We start from the raw sequence: 16,894 nt of genomic DNA, 5'->3' as shown, positions 1-16,894 counted from the left end.
TATCTATTGAGGCCAATTCAAAACGGTATCCTACAAAGAGACGATTCGATATACAATCGGAAAAATTACTCTCGTTTGTTTTACAGATACTTAGAGAAAGTGTGAATGTATTTATCCTTTATATTTTGTTGTAATCATTTAAATGCCTTTCGATAGGTGTTTTGATTTGATTTGTTTTGTTTTGTAATGCTTTTTCCTCATTGTGTGATGACTCATTTAATCTAGGTCAAATAGTCTATACATATTGCTTTCTATCTATATTACAATGACATAGTTATCATCTTCCCAATTGTCTGCATCCACAATGTTATTCTTAAATCTAAACAAGTTACACCCATCATGAGGTCATTTCATTTCAAATATGACTTTTTTTGTTTGATCAGCCATTCATTACTGATATTTGATACAACTTTTGGTTCCTTTAATGCTATTCGAAAAATCATTAAAGTCAGTTGAACCAAGAACTGTAAAAATTTGAAATAAATGATAGAGTAATTTATTAATGTTAAAATCTCAAACATTCATTTAGAATATAGCAAAACAAGACAAAACAGGACACAAAAAAACCTCTTTGCACTAAAATCGCATGAATCTGAACAAACTGAACAGTGTATATATGTTACACGGAATTTGTGAAATCAGGGATTTTGTAAAATCACTGAAGTATAAGGGAATTTGTAAATTCATTGAACTGATTAGTAATTGTGACTAGTGATTTTATAAAATCCCTAATTTTGACTAGTGATTTTACAAAATCCCTGATATAATTAAGATCTTTTTCACAGATTCACTGATTAAATTCAAGGAATTTGTAAAGTAAATTCATTCATTTTTGTTAAAAATATCTATGAAAAAGCCTACTACAGTTACACTCAATAAGTTTGAGGTTAATCTAGCCTTTATTTTAATATTAAGTTAGCAGTTTTCATACACTATACATACTGTAGAACGAAGGCTCAGGTACAGATTTCTTTAAATTAAGAGCAAACATACACACAAAAGTTACTTCAAATAATTGAGGGAAAATTAAATTGCAACATATCGAAATGAAAGTTTGGAACATGTTGTCAATGAGCTAAAGAAATAAGACAAAACAAGTTTTTATCACTTATCACCTTGTTTGATGGACAGTTACTCTTTATTATAAGTTTTCTGTAATTACTGTATAAAATAAAACCAATTATACATTTTTTATGTGTAACTATGTAACTAAGTAACTCTTGACGCATTAACTTTTCTGGTACAGCAATAGAAAATTAATAAGAAAGATCAAATGTTTACTCCAATAAAATCATGTTGAGACATATAAAAGTAAGAAGATCTGGTATAAACATAAATGCAAATGAGACAAATCTCCAAAAGAGACCAAATGACTTATTGTTAAAAAAAATCACCAATTGGGATCAAACCAGTATTGTATGCACTATTTAAATATTTATATACCTAGTAATTCAACAATAAAATTCATAATTTTGAAATCATTTCTTATTTTAATTTCTCAACTCAACTAGACTACCCACTCTCAATTGTAAACTTTTTTTAACATGTCTAATATAGGTCTTGTGCATGTTGACTGAAAGATTGATAATCTAATGAAAATATAAACAGAACGAGGACAAATCCTTAACAGAGAACTAAACACCTACATGAAAATTGTTTTACGCTTGTGTATGCCAAAACAAAGACTTTTTCAATGGAATTTCAATACATTTATTCTATAAACCAAAAAAATATATTTTTGCAGTAGTTTTTTCTGACCTTTATTTTTTTTTAGAAAACTGTGTGTTTGGTGATCAGACAGGTGTGATTTTCCTAGGGAAAACTTGTGCCTCACTTATCCTTCAGCAATCGTACAGGTGCTACAACCCAACTATTTATCCACAATGTTGTAAATCTTGTAACAATATCGCTACAGGCGTAACAGGTAACTTTGAATTTTACGTATGTATTCTATAACTTAATTTATTACTTAGTACATGCAGTTAGAATAGCTTGGTACTAGGTAAGGGTTTGATTCGAGTGAGGTTATCAAGTTGTATTATTCAAAATATAATATAGAACGTCTTTGTTTAGGGAAAAGTTAATATCCGATTTCCAATGTTTACGTTCAGATAGATTTACAAAATAATTATGACACTTTGTTAATAGATGTAGGTATGTGGTTTGAGTGATAATAAAAACATTTCAATCCAAGTTCCTATTTGTAAAAGTAAACCATATTAAGTCAAAGACCGGATCACACGGAATGCCTCACTTTCAACGTCTCAATTTCAAAGTTACACAGGAACAGACGTTCACACATACTCAAAGTGCATGATTGAAGTTTGATATTTGGTTCAAACGTACATCTCAGATACCTATTTCAATTGTATTTGATCTTCTTAAAGTAAGAACAGATGAAACGAATCCGTAATGTAACCTAGACTGAATATAATGCTGGTCATTTCTCTTGTTGACAAAGGAAGAGAGTTGTATGTAACTTTATCTTATTGATGACATTGGCTTCAGTTTATTTACAGATAATAAGATCTAAGTACGAGTTATTGGACTATTTTATTTGAATTTGGGCAAAATTTTAAAGGACATCTTTCCATGTTTAGGCGAAATATAATACATGCCAATACGTTTCTAAAAGGCATGTTTAATTCAGGCTTACTAATGAATAAATCTGCATAAAGTAAAAAAAAAAACCAAAAACCAAAAAACCAAAAAAACAACCCAGAACTCCATGTTCTTTTTCTTATGACAAGGATGTAAACTTAGTTTTATGGGTATGTTAAATCTCTGACTCTCACGAATACAGTTTGGTTTATTCTTACAAATGACTTCTAATCAAACTAGAACACGAAGTATGTAGAACCAAACGGCAGGGTTTGGCTTCCAGTTTTCCATCTAATTCTTATTTGATCCTATATTCAAACAAACGCATACATAAACACACTCGATATTTCTAATGATATGATTTAATGTACAGGTTGTGAGTTTGGAGACAAATCCGACTGTTCTGCCATTACGAGTTATGGTTGTTATGCTAATGGTGAAAACTGCTGTAATACCTGTTCACCGTATATCACAAATATACCAGGTATGTTTGAAAGGACAACAGTACAATTTAATATATGTTTAGACTTTACAAATCATTTTGATTGCTATGGAACTTCATTTATGAATAATAAATCATGTTTTTGATCCGTATTTGGCACAACTTTTGGAAATGCAATGTTCTTACAATTTATACTTGTTGGGCTTTCTATCCAGTTTGATCTGAGAGCCACTAATGATTCATATAGAGACGAAAAGCGCGTCTGATACATCAACTTATTAGACTAGTACCTTTGTTATATAATCATTTTAAATCTAACTAAATGCAAATGCAAGGCATTGATGACACTGGCGTCGTTTTAGGCGAAAACACAAAGATGTATTATCAAATTGGAAAATGAATATAGTCATTTGTAATTTAGTTTATTTTACGTCATTCTTTTTAAACCAAATATATAGCTATATGTTAAAGTTTTCTCATTTGAAACCATGTTTGTTGCGTGACTGTTTGCATAATAAATTTACTATTATATAGAAACTATTCAAGCTTACAAATGCAATATTCTAGAATATCTATTAATATGTGGGACTTGAATTTTAAAAACGCGATCATTTAGGCTTTGTGGCAAAGAATTAAGACATGTTTATTTTTAGATTGTAAATATGGTGATCGTTCAGATTGTTCTGGTATAAAAGGTGGCTACCAATGTTACGGAGATAATGGAAATACATGCTGCCAAACGTGCACACAGTTTAAATCCACTATAACAGGTATAGTTTTCGCCAGCAAGTGTGACGTTTGAGTTCATCCTAAAACAAAAAGACAGTTCATCTTATCTTGTATGTTCATAATAGCATTCATTTCGAAAAGATGCTAATAGGACATTCAAAAAGTAGAAAATGAACTGAAACCGCGATCATGGCAAAAAGGTAAAAAGATAAACAGAAAGTAACAGCATTTCTAACTCACACAGCAAACTTAAGACTGAGCAACACAAACCACACTAGAACTGGAGTGGAATAATACTGTTTTTATTTTTCTGATCAATAATCCTCTTGCGGGAAACTCGACAATCGTTTCTAACGAATCCATGTTATACATATGTGCCTTATAACTTACAATGTTACAAAATGAAAATTATATCTTTATTCTACAGACATTATTTATACATTATCAAGCTCTGTCAAACAGAGAAGTCATGTAATAATTTGTATTATATTATATGACCATAAATGTTCTGTTTTCTCATTCATTTGGCGAAAAGCAAAGGAAATCCTTTATAATAAAAAGTTATATTTACTGCCTCAAATATTACGAGATTTTCATACGCGAACGCTGTTTGGAACAGCGTTCGCGTACATGCATATTGCTTTTCAGGGTTACGTCAATGACATAAGGTTTATGACGTCAAATTAATCCACGTATGTTTTCTGGTGTTTTGTTTTGTTGTATTAAACCCTTTTCTTGTTTTTGTTGCATTTGTTTTTAGTATTATTTATTTAAAATTAGCAACTGCAAAAGCACATATATCTAGTATAAACACAGGGAGCAGTATTAAATGTAAATGTATAATCAGCAAATACTAGAAAATTATAAAAAAGATAGAATATCATATGATAGAGCAATTCTTTACTTTTGATTTCAGTTGATACAATGATTAATTAACCCAAGAGATCTGGCATTCGCCCTCGGCCGTTGGCTTTGGTGAATATCATATTTCTTAGGTTGATTAATCCATGTATATGTTCCGGACCATATGAGTCACTAAAAAAACAACATAGTTCATTTTAAATGTCTTGTGAATATGGTGTACTGCAGTCATTTTACGATATTTGAGATCTTAAGCTCCTTAAAAAAACGTAGACATCAGAAAGACCAAAAATCTCGGTATCACTGTACGCAGCTGCAAGAAGCTAAGGCTAGTCGGTATAAAATGTGTTTACTATAAATTTGACAATTAAATAAAATTAACTATGTGAAACTTCTTTTTTTTTTATTCAGCTTATCTTTTTATTAAAATATGATAAAAAAAATTACCTATATGATTGCTTCTTTTTAATGACCGGTCATACCATCTGAAGAGTTTAGAAGTATTCAAAGTAAACTGTAACAGAGTGTTGTTTACCGACAATTTATTTTAAAACACATTTTTTTTTTAATTTTTGAATGGAAATAATAATTTACAAAAATTGTGTGTCCAAATCCCTTCTCTTGAATTGCTTTTCAAGGGACGATTAAAAACTAAAACTTCGAATACAAGCAAAATAAAGAGACACGTAGGAATATGTATGAATAATCTGAACGCTTAAGTACATGAGAGTTCTTAAAGCATAATGTTATATCTGAGGAATGCATGCTTAAACAAACTGTCCGAATAACTACAAAACCTGTTTTTGGAAAAATAGTTTTCTTTTTGACACATTCCTCATTTCTATCCTCAATTCGATATGAATGTGTTAATCGATCTTCTCACAAATAAAGAACAGGTAAATAGTAAAAAAAATGCTTTTGAACCAATGAAGGTTGTTTTGATAGCTCACCAAATATCTTAATATAGTAGAATCTTGTACAACTGTCATTGATATTTTAGCTAGCTGTAGTGCCAAGTCAGGAGTATGACAAGTTTTCCATTTGTTCCATTGATTAATATAATAAAGTAGCCGAACGTCTGATTTTTTCAGGGTTTATGGACATCCCCTTTTTGACTTGACCTTGCATTGGAGTTCTGATTTTTGTTTACTATGTTATTTTTTATATCGCAGATTGCGAGTTTGGTGATAGGGCACACAGCTGTGACATTAATGTATGCCCGACTTATAGTGAGACAGACAGGAACTTGTGTTGTTACACGTGTAACGGGATAACTCCAGCGTCCCCATCATCAAGGCCAAACAATCCTGAAACAACAACATCTACGTCGACAGCATCAAGGCCAAACAATCCTGAAACAACAACATCTTCGTCGACAGCACTACCAGGTAATACACAGAAACAGATGTTCAATAGCAATACTTTTGGATAGCCGTAAGAGATTTATTACTGCAAGTTTAAGACGGCCCCTTGTCTGGTTTAAGCCGTTAGAATGCTGTATTATCTCTTAAAAGCCAATTAAAAAATGTGCATACATGTTCTGTATATATGCATATAGTCTTTAACATATTTTTAAAGACTTGAAATTAAACAATGAACACTAAGCTATTGTTAACATATATTATATGTCCATACTGAATTAACTTTATAATTGTTATTTGTAGTATGGGTACTTCCAGTTGCCATCTCTGCAGGCTGTTTGCTCTTGTTAATTTTAATTATTGTTATTGTATGTTGTATACGAATGTCTAGGCGATCTCATAGGAAACCATCAAAGGTATATTTACAAAATAATAATTTTAAGGAGTTTAATATAAAAAGATGTGGTATGATTGCCAATGAGACAACTGCCCACAAGAGACCAAAATGACACAGACATGAACACCTATAGGTCACCGTACGGCCTTGAACAATTAGCAAAGCCCATACCGCATAGTCAGCTATAAAGGCTCCGATATGACAATGTGAAACAATTCATTTGAGAAAACTGATGGCCTCATTTATATTAAAAAAAGATAAGTCTAGAAATAACACAATAATTGAGATATATAATCTAGCGATCTTTGCTGAAAGTTTAAATTAGAGACATCCACCATAAATAGAAAAATCTGCCATAATAATCTAAAACATATTCTGCTATTCACTTTGTCGACATGTGAAATATATATGTTCAACAAACAGATGACATAGTTTTAAAGTTTCAAAAGGACATATACTTTGAAATACGTATTGTTTTAAAAACGCGTATATCTTTTATACATTTCACAACATGTATATTATTATCAATTTGACCGAAGTAGTACTAGAGGTAAAACTAGACAACTTTTACTTCGAGACCTCTTCGATGGACTCCGAAGTGATAATAGGCGGTTCCAAATAAACATTCTAGCTAAGAAAAATGTTTATGTAAAATCAGATGGTGACCAATTTACAAATTCCATGAATTTTTTTCTAAAACGCCTCCTGAAAAGTTAGATATTTGTGTCAATTTTTTTTTAGTGTATCTTTGCTACATTTTCCTTTGTTTTTATAATGAATATTATTTGACATTTTTACCTATTATGTATGTTTGTCCACACATTTGTCATACATTTGAGAGGGTTAGCTTGCTAAAAAAGCAGGTTCAATCCAATGTTTTCAACATAAGAACATGCCTGTACTTAGTCAGTTATATGGCAGTTGTTATCCATTCGTATGATGTGCTCTCGCCGTTTTTTTGTTGTGTGATTATAATTTTTATAAATAGTTTAAACTTTGCAACAATTATAAAAGACATGATCTACCAAATGTTGTAAATGCTTAAGTTGTGTCAGTTTTCGTTTAAAATTTAAAACAACACGGTTAAATGCGGAATAAATTACATAAGGGTTCTTGGCAAACTTGATGTTTAATAAATTGATTATTAGTATACAATATGACCAATTTAGTTATACTTTTTCCAAACCAGGTTCTATGCTCAAGGCATTGCTGATGTTATAACATATATCAATTTCTTTATACCGAGTGTGTAAATTTGACTACAATAGAATAAGGCTTAATTAAAGGCTCGTTGAATTGTCACGTTTATTAAGTAATCTGTATCATTTCAGGCACCTCTAAAAAACGTAGTATCACATGACAAGATAAGATATCAAAATGATAATACCTTACAAGGTGGACCGTGAGTATATTCTTCGACTTTAAAGTATCAGATCCACATTAAAATGAAAAACAAATGTTAGCGTCCACATTGCAAAATACTTTATGATAGTAGCCAAGTGTTGTCAAGCCAAACACTTATAATCTTTGCTGACGTGTTGTCAAAAATAACCTATAGCTATGAAGTATTCGATATATACAGATGTAACTAAATGCACATCTCACTTAAAAGAAAATATACTTGAATGTTATAGTTTCACAAAATGTCATGCCAATTGGTTATATAAACATTGTTATTAAATTAAAATCAAGGTATTTAGTTCAACTGGTTTTATAAAGTATTATCGAACGAACATTATTTTAATGTAGACATAAAACATGTTATTCTACTAAGTTGGTATTTTTATTCTTAAAGAAGGAAACGTCAACCAGAACTACGGAAACATTCGCCAAATGGAGAGATGCGTCCACCCCCAGTAAAGCGACAGGTCTCTCATGGTGCTATTAAAACACAATCGTCGACACGACCTATTTCTAAAGATGCTTTCCCATCCCAAGACAATCGCCGATACAGCAGACCACCAACTGGGCGTCAAGGTTCCAAGAGCAATCATTTATCGCCGCAAAGATCAAAACGAGGTATAATACATTATAACTAGCATATGTTAGTTTAGGTATGCGGATTTCAAAATAACAGCACGCAGTATAGTTGGTTTGATGCTCACACACAAATTAACTTTTTAATCTAAACCAAGCTTGCAAGACTGATCGCCAAAACAGTGAGTCATATCATTTGCAATTGAATAATGTTCGATAAAAAAGCAAACGAACTATTCTCTATCTTGTTGATTTTACGTCATTATGTCGCACAAAAACTGCCTAAAAGAAAAAAATGAACGAGTCTTATTCTATTTTCTTTTTTTATTTTACTTAATTTGCATTATTAAAAAAACATAAAAAAAAAAAAACTTCTCTTCACATATTTCATGTTCCTAGTCCTTTTTTTAAATCAATAACGTATGTCAGATATCGACATATTTTTAGCAGGCAACAGGATTTAAAATTCCCACATGTACCGTTTTACGTCACAATTTGATATAAATGGCTTCTTTTGTGAATGAACGACAAGTGCTACTCCACGAATATTGATGAATCCACAGTAACAAACGAAACATAAGGAAATTAGTATTTGTTTGACTAAAATTATTCTGGAAACATATTTGATAAAATATAAAAAAGAAGATGTGGTATTATTGCCAATGAGACAACTATCCACAAAAGACCAAAATGACACAAACATTAACAAATATAGGTTACCGTACGGCCTTCAACAATGAGCAAAGCCCATACCGCATAGAATAGTCTTTATTTAGTTTGGAATTATTATTATCATTTTTTATTTTATTTTAGATGACCAGTACTTTTCAAACAGATACTAATCAAATGTAGAAAAAACACGAATCCAATTTGTACTGGTCCTAAAATATTACAGATGTGTAGGACAACACTTTAACAATATTTCAAATGATAAATACGTGTATCATGTTCAACCATAAATATCCGTTAGTAATATAATACTCAAATTTCTAAATGGTTGATTTGTACTTTATCACTGACGTGTCTTGAATCATTATTGCAAAGCTATATTTGTATCAAAATATTAAATGATAACTTTTTTAAGTACAAACTTTGCATATTTTTATAGACCTCATATATTTGCCCTTTTTCTACTAGAAAAACACGCGAAAATAAGAAAGAACCGTAAATTTACAAAATCTGAAACCGTAAATTTTAAAACAAATACGAATTCTTTATTGCGTTGCATTGCTTATTATGTATACAGATGACAATCAATTGGAATACAAATTGTTTAATGATTTAATGATGCATTTTGAACTTGACCCACTAGATGTATTAGTATAATATTTGGAGTTATGACAGTTTACTATCATTTGAACTTTTTGAAGGGAAAAATAGTAGAAAATATAAAGCTTTGTAATATTAATACAAGTAAATCTTTTGCATGTTTCCTTGATTGTTCAGGCTCTTCTATAATATAAACTAAGATAATGTCTCTCAGTTTATGACATAGTTTTAAGTTAGATATATACAACTCTTTCTGACAATCTTATATATACTTAGAGGCAATGATATTATTTGTAGTAAAACAATTATAATGTTTAAAGTTTTCCCGTATCGCGAAGCTTTGAATTTATGTTTACTTTCAAAATGCTGAAAATCAAACTGAATACAAAAAGATAAAAGTCTGGGAACGACTCTAGATTTGCTTTGCAATTTATATGTTTATACTTGTGCAACAATAAAAAAAAGATATTTAACTCTATGCGTTTTAGCTTATTTCGTACACACATTGCTATAAATTCACGTGTAAATATTTATCAAACATATCGGGCATATAGGTAGGTGTGTTTTACGCTCATTTTAATTAAAATTATTATTTTCAAACATACAAAGTAACAGGATATTAATGAAAAATCAATATACTGTTTATTACTGTTAAATATTTTGTTTTTTTCTTGTTGCTTCCATGTTTCATACTGTATATTTTATTAATAAAAATATTGTTATATTTTAACATTTTCGACGTATTTAAAAGCCTTTTTCTAAAAACGATAAAAGAGATATTCAATATATCGTAAATACTACTATGACCGTTTTTCCATTGAGATAAAAACGATGTAGTGTTAGCATCATCGAGAAGTAAACTCAACTCTACTCTGTTCCAATGAATATAAAACCAATGTTTACATGTTTTATGGAAAATATTGATTTTAACCGGGTTTCATAGCTAGCTAAACATCTCACTGTCTAAAATCATTTACCAGTTTTTTAGGTTCAAACTCAAAATATTTCTTGGTTATTTAAAAGCTATTAATTAAGTAGCCCTAATAACTTCTTTTCATGAACCATACTAAAGTTTAAATGCTTCCTTCTTGAAGTTGTGGACACATAAAAAACATTAAGATATTCATGATTGTTACATTGATTGATTGTGTTGTAAATCTCTGATGGGTCGTGTGTAGACAAAACGCACGTCTGGCACCTATATCATAATCCTGGTACCTTTGATAACTATTCTAACTGTTAAACCAAAATTTAACAAATACTTGGACATATCATACAACTGAAAGTGACAAATTGCTATACAAGTATTGAGGTATTGCGATCTACAATATATGTGATCTGTTATTTTATAGCTAACGTAATCCAAATACTTAAATAAATATACGAATAAGGTTGCAAGTTTACCACACATGTCATACAAATGCTTATATTTGAAATTACAAGTCTCTGAATATAAGTAACAATATCTTTATATCTAATAGATTGGAAGATTTTGTATTTTATTTTCATTTCTCAATGTGTAAAGGCAAAAAGTAAAAAGCAATTTCTAAATTAAAAGAAAAAATATATATATGTTGATTGTGATGTTACTTTTCTTTCTGTGTGGTCGTATTTTTCTGTGCATGTACTGATGTTGTGTTAGGGATGGATATTTCATAGAATGTGTTGTATGCTAAATGTAAAATGCCATAAACAACTACACGTTATCAAAACATACTAGAAGAGACAATACGGAGGCTTTTCTACCTCAGGCATAGATTACCTTAGCTGTATTTGGCAACAATTTTAGGAATTCTGGTCCTCGATGCCCTTCAACTTCGTACTTTTTTGGCCTTTTTAACTTTTTTTGGATTCGTAGACGAAACGCGATTCTGGCGTAGATACTACATTTAGTTCTGGTATCTATGATGACTTTATTTTCAAGCACCAAAAAAATTAACCGTCTGAGTAAGTCCAAACAATAAACATTGAACAGACTGACAGGGAGACAGATAGACACACAAACAACTTGATTGCACACTTTTTATTTTTTTTTATATATAATTCTTGTTTACGAACCTGTTAGCGAAGTTCGATTCATTCATCGAGCTGAATAGATTATGACCTCTTACACTTATTAAAAAAATGTATTATTGCCAATGAGATAAATTTCAATCTTCATGGTCACACGCGACCAAATGACAAAAAAATTTACATCTAGGTCCCCTTATGGTCTTCAACAATGAGAAAAACCCATTGTCAGTTATTACGGGCCGCGAATAAAAATGTAAAATAATTCAAACGGAAAAACTAACAGTCTCATAAATATACACAATTATGAACGGAAAACAAACATTTTACACAGCAACAAACGACAACCAATACGGGTTGAAACATGTTAACAGGAACCCAACCGTCCCCTAACCTGGGAAAACAATGGTGTAACAGTACAGCTTAAAAACGAACTATAAAAAGCAGTTGAAAAATGCTAAACTCATCAGATGGATAAAAATGGAAATACATTCAACAAAAACACGTGGACGTAACCTGGTACTTGTATTATAACATTATAACTCAAATCATGTTAGTTATAACGCAAATCTGCGTTTTAACGCAAATATGAGAAGAATTATAAATATAAATATTATGTGACACTAATACTCTTCTGTACTTTATCTCTTAGAACCAAAGCAAATGATAAACTTGTTATACGTCCCTTTCTAACTTATTTTAAATACTACTAGAACATACCCGCGAAATCGAGGGAATTTAGAACCTGCTTAAAAGTATGTAATTTGTTGTAGGATGATTTTTTGTAAAAGAAGGAAAGGTATCAAAAGTATCTTAAACATGAACTGGTATCAATATAACGTTTTGAATTTTTCTTCACTTAAGTTTTGTCATGAACTTCATTGTGTAAAAATGTGTCGTTAAATCTTAAATAAAACATGATAATATAGGCTATTGTGATAAAACTGTATATATTTCAATAGTGTGATCGTTTTTGCTTTTTTATATATAGTTGACTTTTTACTCCTATTGTGGAGGTGTGCCTAGATTGACAGAAGATAGACAATACAGATACAGTCACTCGAAATAGATTCCACTAATAAAATAAGGTTTACCTAAAAATCTAAAAAAAAAACGATTCAGTCAATGTGAAAATGGCTTGCATGAATCTTAAATAAAACATGATAATATAGGCTATGCCTGTGTCGTTATTTACGTGACGATAAGTGAATGACAAAAATGATTGTGTTCATTTTCACACGGCCTGGGTCGTTGCTTACACTTGGGACTCTTATATAACGATTCAGGCAATGAATCTTAAATAAAACATGATAATTAAACTTCTGGAAATATAAACGGAAGAGGAAGTTGTCTATGAATAAAAGCCGGGGTGATGACGGACACATATCCGGACTTCTTTTTTTCCGTTTTCTCCCAAAATAACCGAAACTGAATAATCATAAGAATGGATGACAAATGCGACTATGCATGGTATCTACAGGACATGCAGTCACAATGATCAATTTATTGTGGAAGGAGGAGAAGCGACACCAAAAATGAGGTCTTCTCGTTTAATAGTATAGATGAGTCTAATTCATCACCTCTCAATATAAACGTTACTCATTTATGATCCCTATGCATATCAATTACTGTTATATATATTTTTAACACAAAATTAGGAATATTATAGCCAGTGAGACATTTTTCACTGAGACAAACTACAGGTTACTGACGTCCCTTAACAACGAGAAAAATCTTACCAGGACAAGACAATAAAAGACAATATTAAATGTTTTATTTGTACTTGCATCACTTAATAAGTTAATGTCTGAGGATTGCAATTTTCATTTTTAAACTCTGCAGCTGTGAAATTCTTAATTCTAATTTTGTTCCATATTTGCATCATGATCATTGCTGGGTTTGATCATATTTAATTGTTTACACGTCTTTTGCACTGCACATGGTGTAATATTCGACACGTATTCATACTCGATATATCATATTGGTGCTAATTTCGTCATCTGAAAACAGATTATGCCACGTTGAAGTATCATGTATCATTCTGAACGTATCAATGCATAAGGAGCAAGACTAAAAACGCAGATAGATCTGCATACAGTATAAGGGAGTTTATCTTGAGTGTTTAATAAATAAAACAAAAATGTATTGACGGGATCTAGTATTAAAGTATGCATAAACCATATAAAAAAGTGTCCCCTCTGCAAAACTTTTTTAAATTGTCTGATAAGCTTGAAAGCTTACTTGGAAAACATTAATAACAGTTCAGTGACATTTGTTTCAGAGAAAGTTAAAAGTAGGGTCCCTTCTTATATATATTGTATTTAACATTAAAGCTAAATTTATCTTATATGTCCCAATTTCAAGAGAACATGTAGAATTCTGTTTTGAACTCATTCATTATAAGATTAAATCATGATTCACGTTTTATCGTTTATAAATTGTGATCCCTATTTATACAAATCATCTGTTATAACTTAACATATACAATTATTGTATGAAGGGAAGCAATCCATAAGACATAAATAATCCTATAACTCGAAATGTCCTACTGACGACAAGCGTGACAGAAAAAAATTAGCCAGTCAATGTGTCATTCTTATTTGGACTACGACTGTTTCGTTTATATTCATTGCTTTATTTTATGTTATCTTTTAAAATATTTAAAGATCTTTATCGTCTGTCTTATTTATCTTTATAATCATGGTACGAAATTCGAACGTTCATTTAAAATTACAATACTATCTTTTCTAATTTCTTTAATTGCATAATTATGGCCAAAAAAAAAAAAAACACAGTACAGTATCGTTTGTTCGAAATATATGAGTATTCCCTGTTTCCTAGTGACGATCGTTGTTGAAGTTTATAAACAAGTTCATTCAAATCTATCTGCTCTACCAGGTTAACATTTAAAGGATAGTCATATTTACTTATATAACTAACCCGAGGATTTAAACGATCTGGTAAGTAAAACATCTTTAAGTCTGAGTCTTTGGTAAATGTTTTCAAACAAGAGAATGTGAAAAACTTTATAGACCAATACATTATATCTTAAAGTATACCTGACGCATAGAAATAGGTACCGGTCATTCATTTTGGTACATGGTATAGAATATTTTAATTTCTGTGGACAATTGATTGTTTGTCGACTTCACTCATGTTATTCAAACTATTTTTTTTTTATTTATTATTATTGTTTTCTTCTCCTCTAATAATCTTCGGTTATGCAGTAGGAGGTTTGTTGCCTGTTGTAGTTTTCCTAATATATCATTTTGCTTTATGCTTAACTGTTTTTCATCTTTGCATGGGTATGTATATCCCAATTACTTCTCCAATTCATATCTGTTATTTTTATATCTGTTAGACAAAACTGGATTTTGACATTTTATTGTTCACATTACGATGTATACGATGTGAACGATGTAAATGGAAAGGTATAGACTTTATATAAACAATATAAACATGATGTTGACAGGATATTGTCAACATCGCGATCTACATGTATACGATGTGAACGATGAAAACCGAAAGGCATATAAAAAAGAAGATGTGGTATGAATGCCAATGAGACAACTATCCACAAAAGACCATAATTACACAAACATTAACAACTATAGGTCACCGTACGGCCTTCAACAATGAGCAAAGCCCATACCACAAAGTCAGCTATAAAAGGCCTCGATAAGACAATGTAAAACAATTCAAACGAGAAAACTAACGGCCTTATTTATTTTAAAAAAATGAACGAAAAACAAATATGTAACACATAAACAAACGACAAACACTGAATTACAGGCTACTGACTGTATATAAACAGTATATACACGATGTTGACACGATATTGTCAACATCGCGATGTAAACAGAAAAGTATAGACTTTATACATGTTATATATACAATATAAACACGATGTTGACACGTGATTGGTAAAATTGCGATGCATACGATGTGATCGATGTAAACAGAAAGGTATAGAACATATTGATAGGATACAATGTAAACACAAAAACGACACTATAAAGTTGACATTGCGATGTTGACAATATCGACAAAACATCGTGCATTGGACATAGTGCTATGGATCTGCTTGCCTACCCTCCCGCAGCATGCATCTGAGATCAACCTCAGTTTTTTAGGGGTTCGTGTTGCTTAGTCTTCAGTTTTATAGGTTGTATCTTGTGTACTATTATTTGTCTGGTTTTTTTTTTCATTTTTTGCATTGTCAGTTTATTTTCGTTCTATGAATTTGACTATCGACTGTTCTAGTGGCTCGTGTATATAACAACAAATTTGTCTTTAACGAAAGAAATCTCAGTATTACAAAAAAATAATACTACACCAGTGTTTTTGACATCACAAACTAGTCAAACCATTCACTAAATTTCATCACCAATACAATGATATAACTCTTAAATATAAATGAACATATAAGTTCTTATACGTTCAGGTATCTCACATCCAATATTGTACTGTAACATTCTTTTTAAAGCACAAACGTGTCGGCTTTCACCTCAAAAGGATACTGGAGTGTTTTAAGGTCGAGAGGAATTGCAGGTTTAATATTGATTCGCTCATTGGATTTTTGCATCGGAAACAAACACATGTATTATAAAACTAGTTGTTTCATGATACAAGGCCATGTTATTCTCAAATACTATGATGGTATGATACTAAACCCCTTTATGGAGGGATTGAACTAGATGTTTATATGATGAACACATACTCTTAGTCTTTAATCAGTTAATCAAGATCTTGAGATTGCATGTCAGTAACTGCTAGTAGTCGTTTTTTGAATCATGTAACATTGTCATTTTGCATAGTTTCTTTTGATATCTATTCTGACAACGGAATTGAACTTCTTTTAAACTGTGTTTAACTGTGCGTATTTCTATGTGTTTCATTATTCTACATAAGCTAGAGGTATAAGAGGAGGGTTGAGGTGATCTCACAGAACATTTTTAACTCTGCTTCAGTTTTGCGCAATTGTTGTCAGAAACCTCTAGCCTTTTTAGTCTTGTATGTTTTTTAAATTTTAGTTCATTTATATGGTATGAAGTTTAGTGTAACGTCTATTTCAATGAATGAGTACACAATTATATTTAGGGGCCAGCTGAGGACCACCAAGGTGCAGAATTCTCTCGCTGCGATGAAGATCCATCTGTGGCCTTCGCTGGCTGTTGTCAGATTTTTGGTCGGGTTGTTGTCTTTTTGATATATTCCTTATTTTCAATCTCAATTTTATAATGTATT

The 16,894-nt window shown here is 30.9% G+C and overlaps 1 protein-coding gene across 1 annotated transcript in view; it reads left to right on the top strand.

The window, feature by feature from the left end:
• Positions 1 to 9,892, top strand: part of LOC139504004 (uncharacterized) — a 28,191-nt gene extending 18,299 nt beyond the window's left edge. The window contains exons 15-22 of the mRNA XM_071294054.1: positions 1,775 to 1,924; positions 2,975 to 3,085; positions 3,697 to 3,813; positions 5,806 to 6,021; positions 6,298 to 6,410; positions 7,723 to 7,793; positions 8,187 to 8,410; positions 9,182 to 9,892. Of these exons, the coding sequence (XP_071150155.1) occupies positions 1,775 to 1,924; positions 2,975 to 3,085; positions 3,697 to 3,813; positions 5,806 to 6,021; positions 6,298 to 6,410; positions 7,723 to 7,793; positions 8,187 to 8,410; positions 9,182 to 9,210 (1,031 nt within the window). The 3' untranslated portion in view covers positions 9,211 to 9,892. The remainder of the gene's footprint in view (positions 1 to 1,774; positions 1,925 to 2,974; positions 3,086 to 3,696; positions 3,814 to 5,805; positions 6,022 to 6,297; positions 6,411 to 7,722; positions 7,794 to 8,186; positions 8,411 to 9,181) is intronic.
• The last annotated feature ends 7,002 nt before the right edge of the window (positions 9,893 to 16,894 follow it).

This window comes from Mytilus edulis, chromosome 14 (genome assembly GCF_963676685.1).
Source record: "Mytilus edulis chromosome 14, xbMytEdul2.2, whole genome shotgun sequence".
NCBI classification, from domain to species: domain Eukaryota; kingdom Metazoa; phylum Mollusca; class Bivalvia; order Mytilida; family Mytilidae; genus Mytilus; species Mytilus edulis.
Note: the sequence above shows the minus strand (reverse complement) of the source record. Positions and strands in the feature narration are given on the sequence as shown.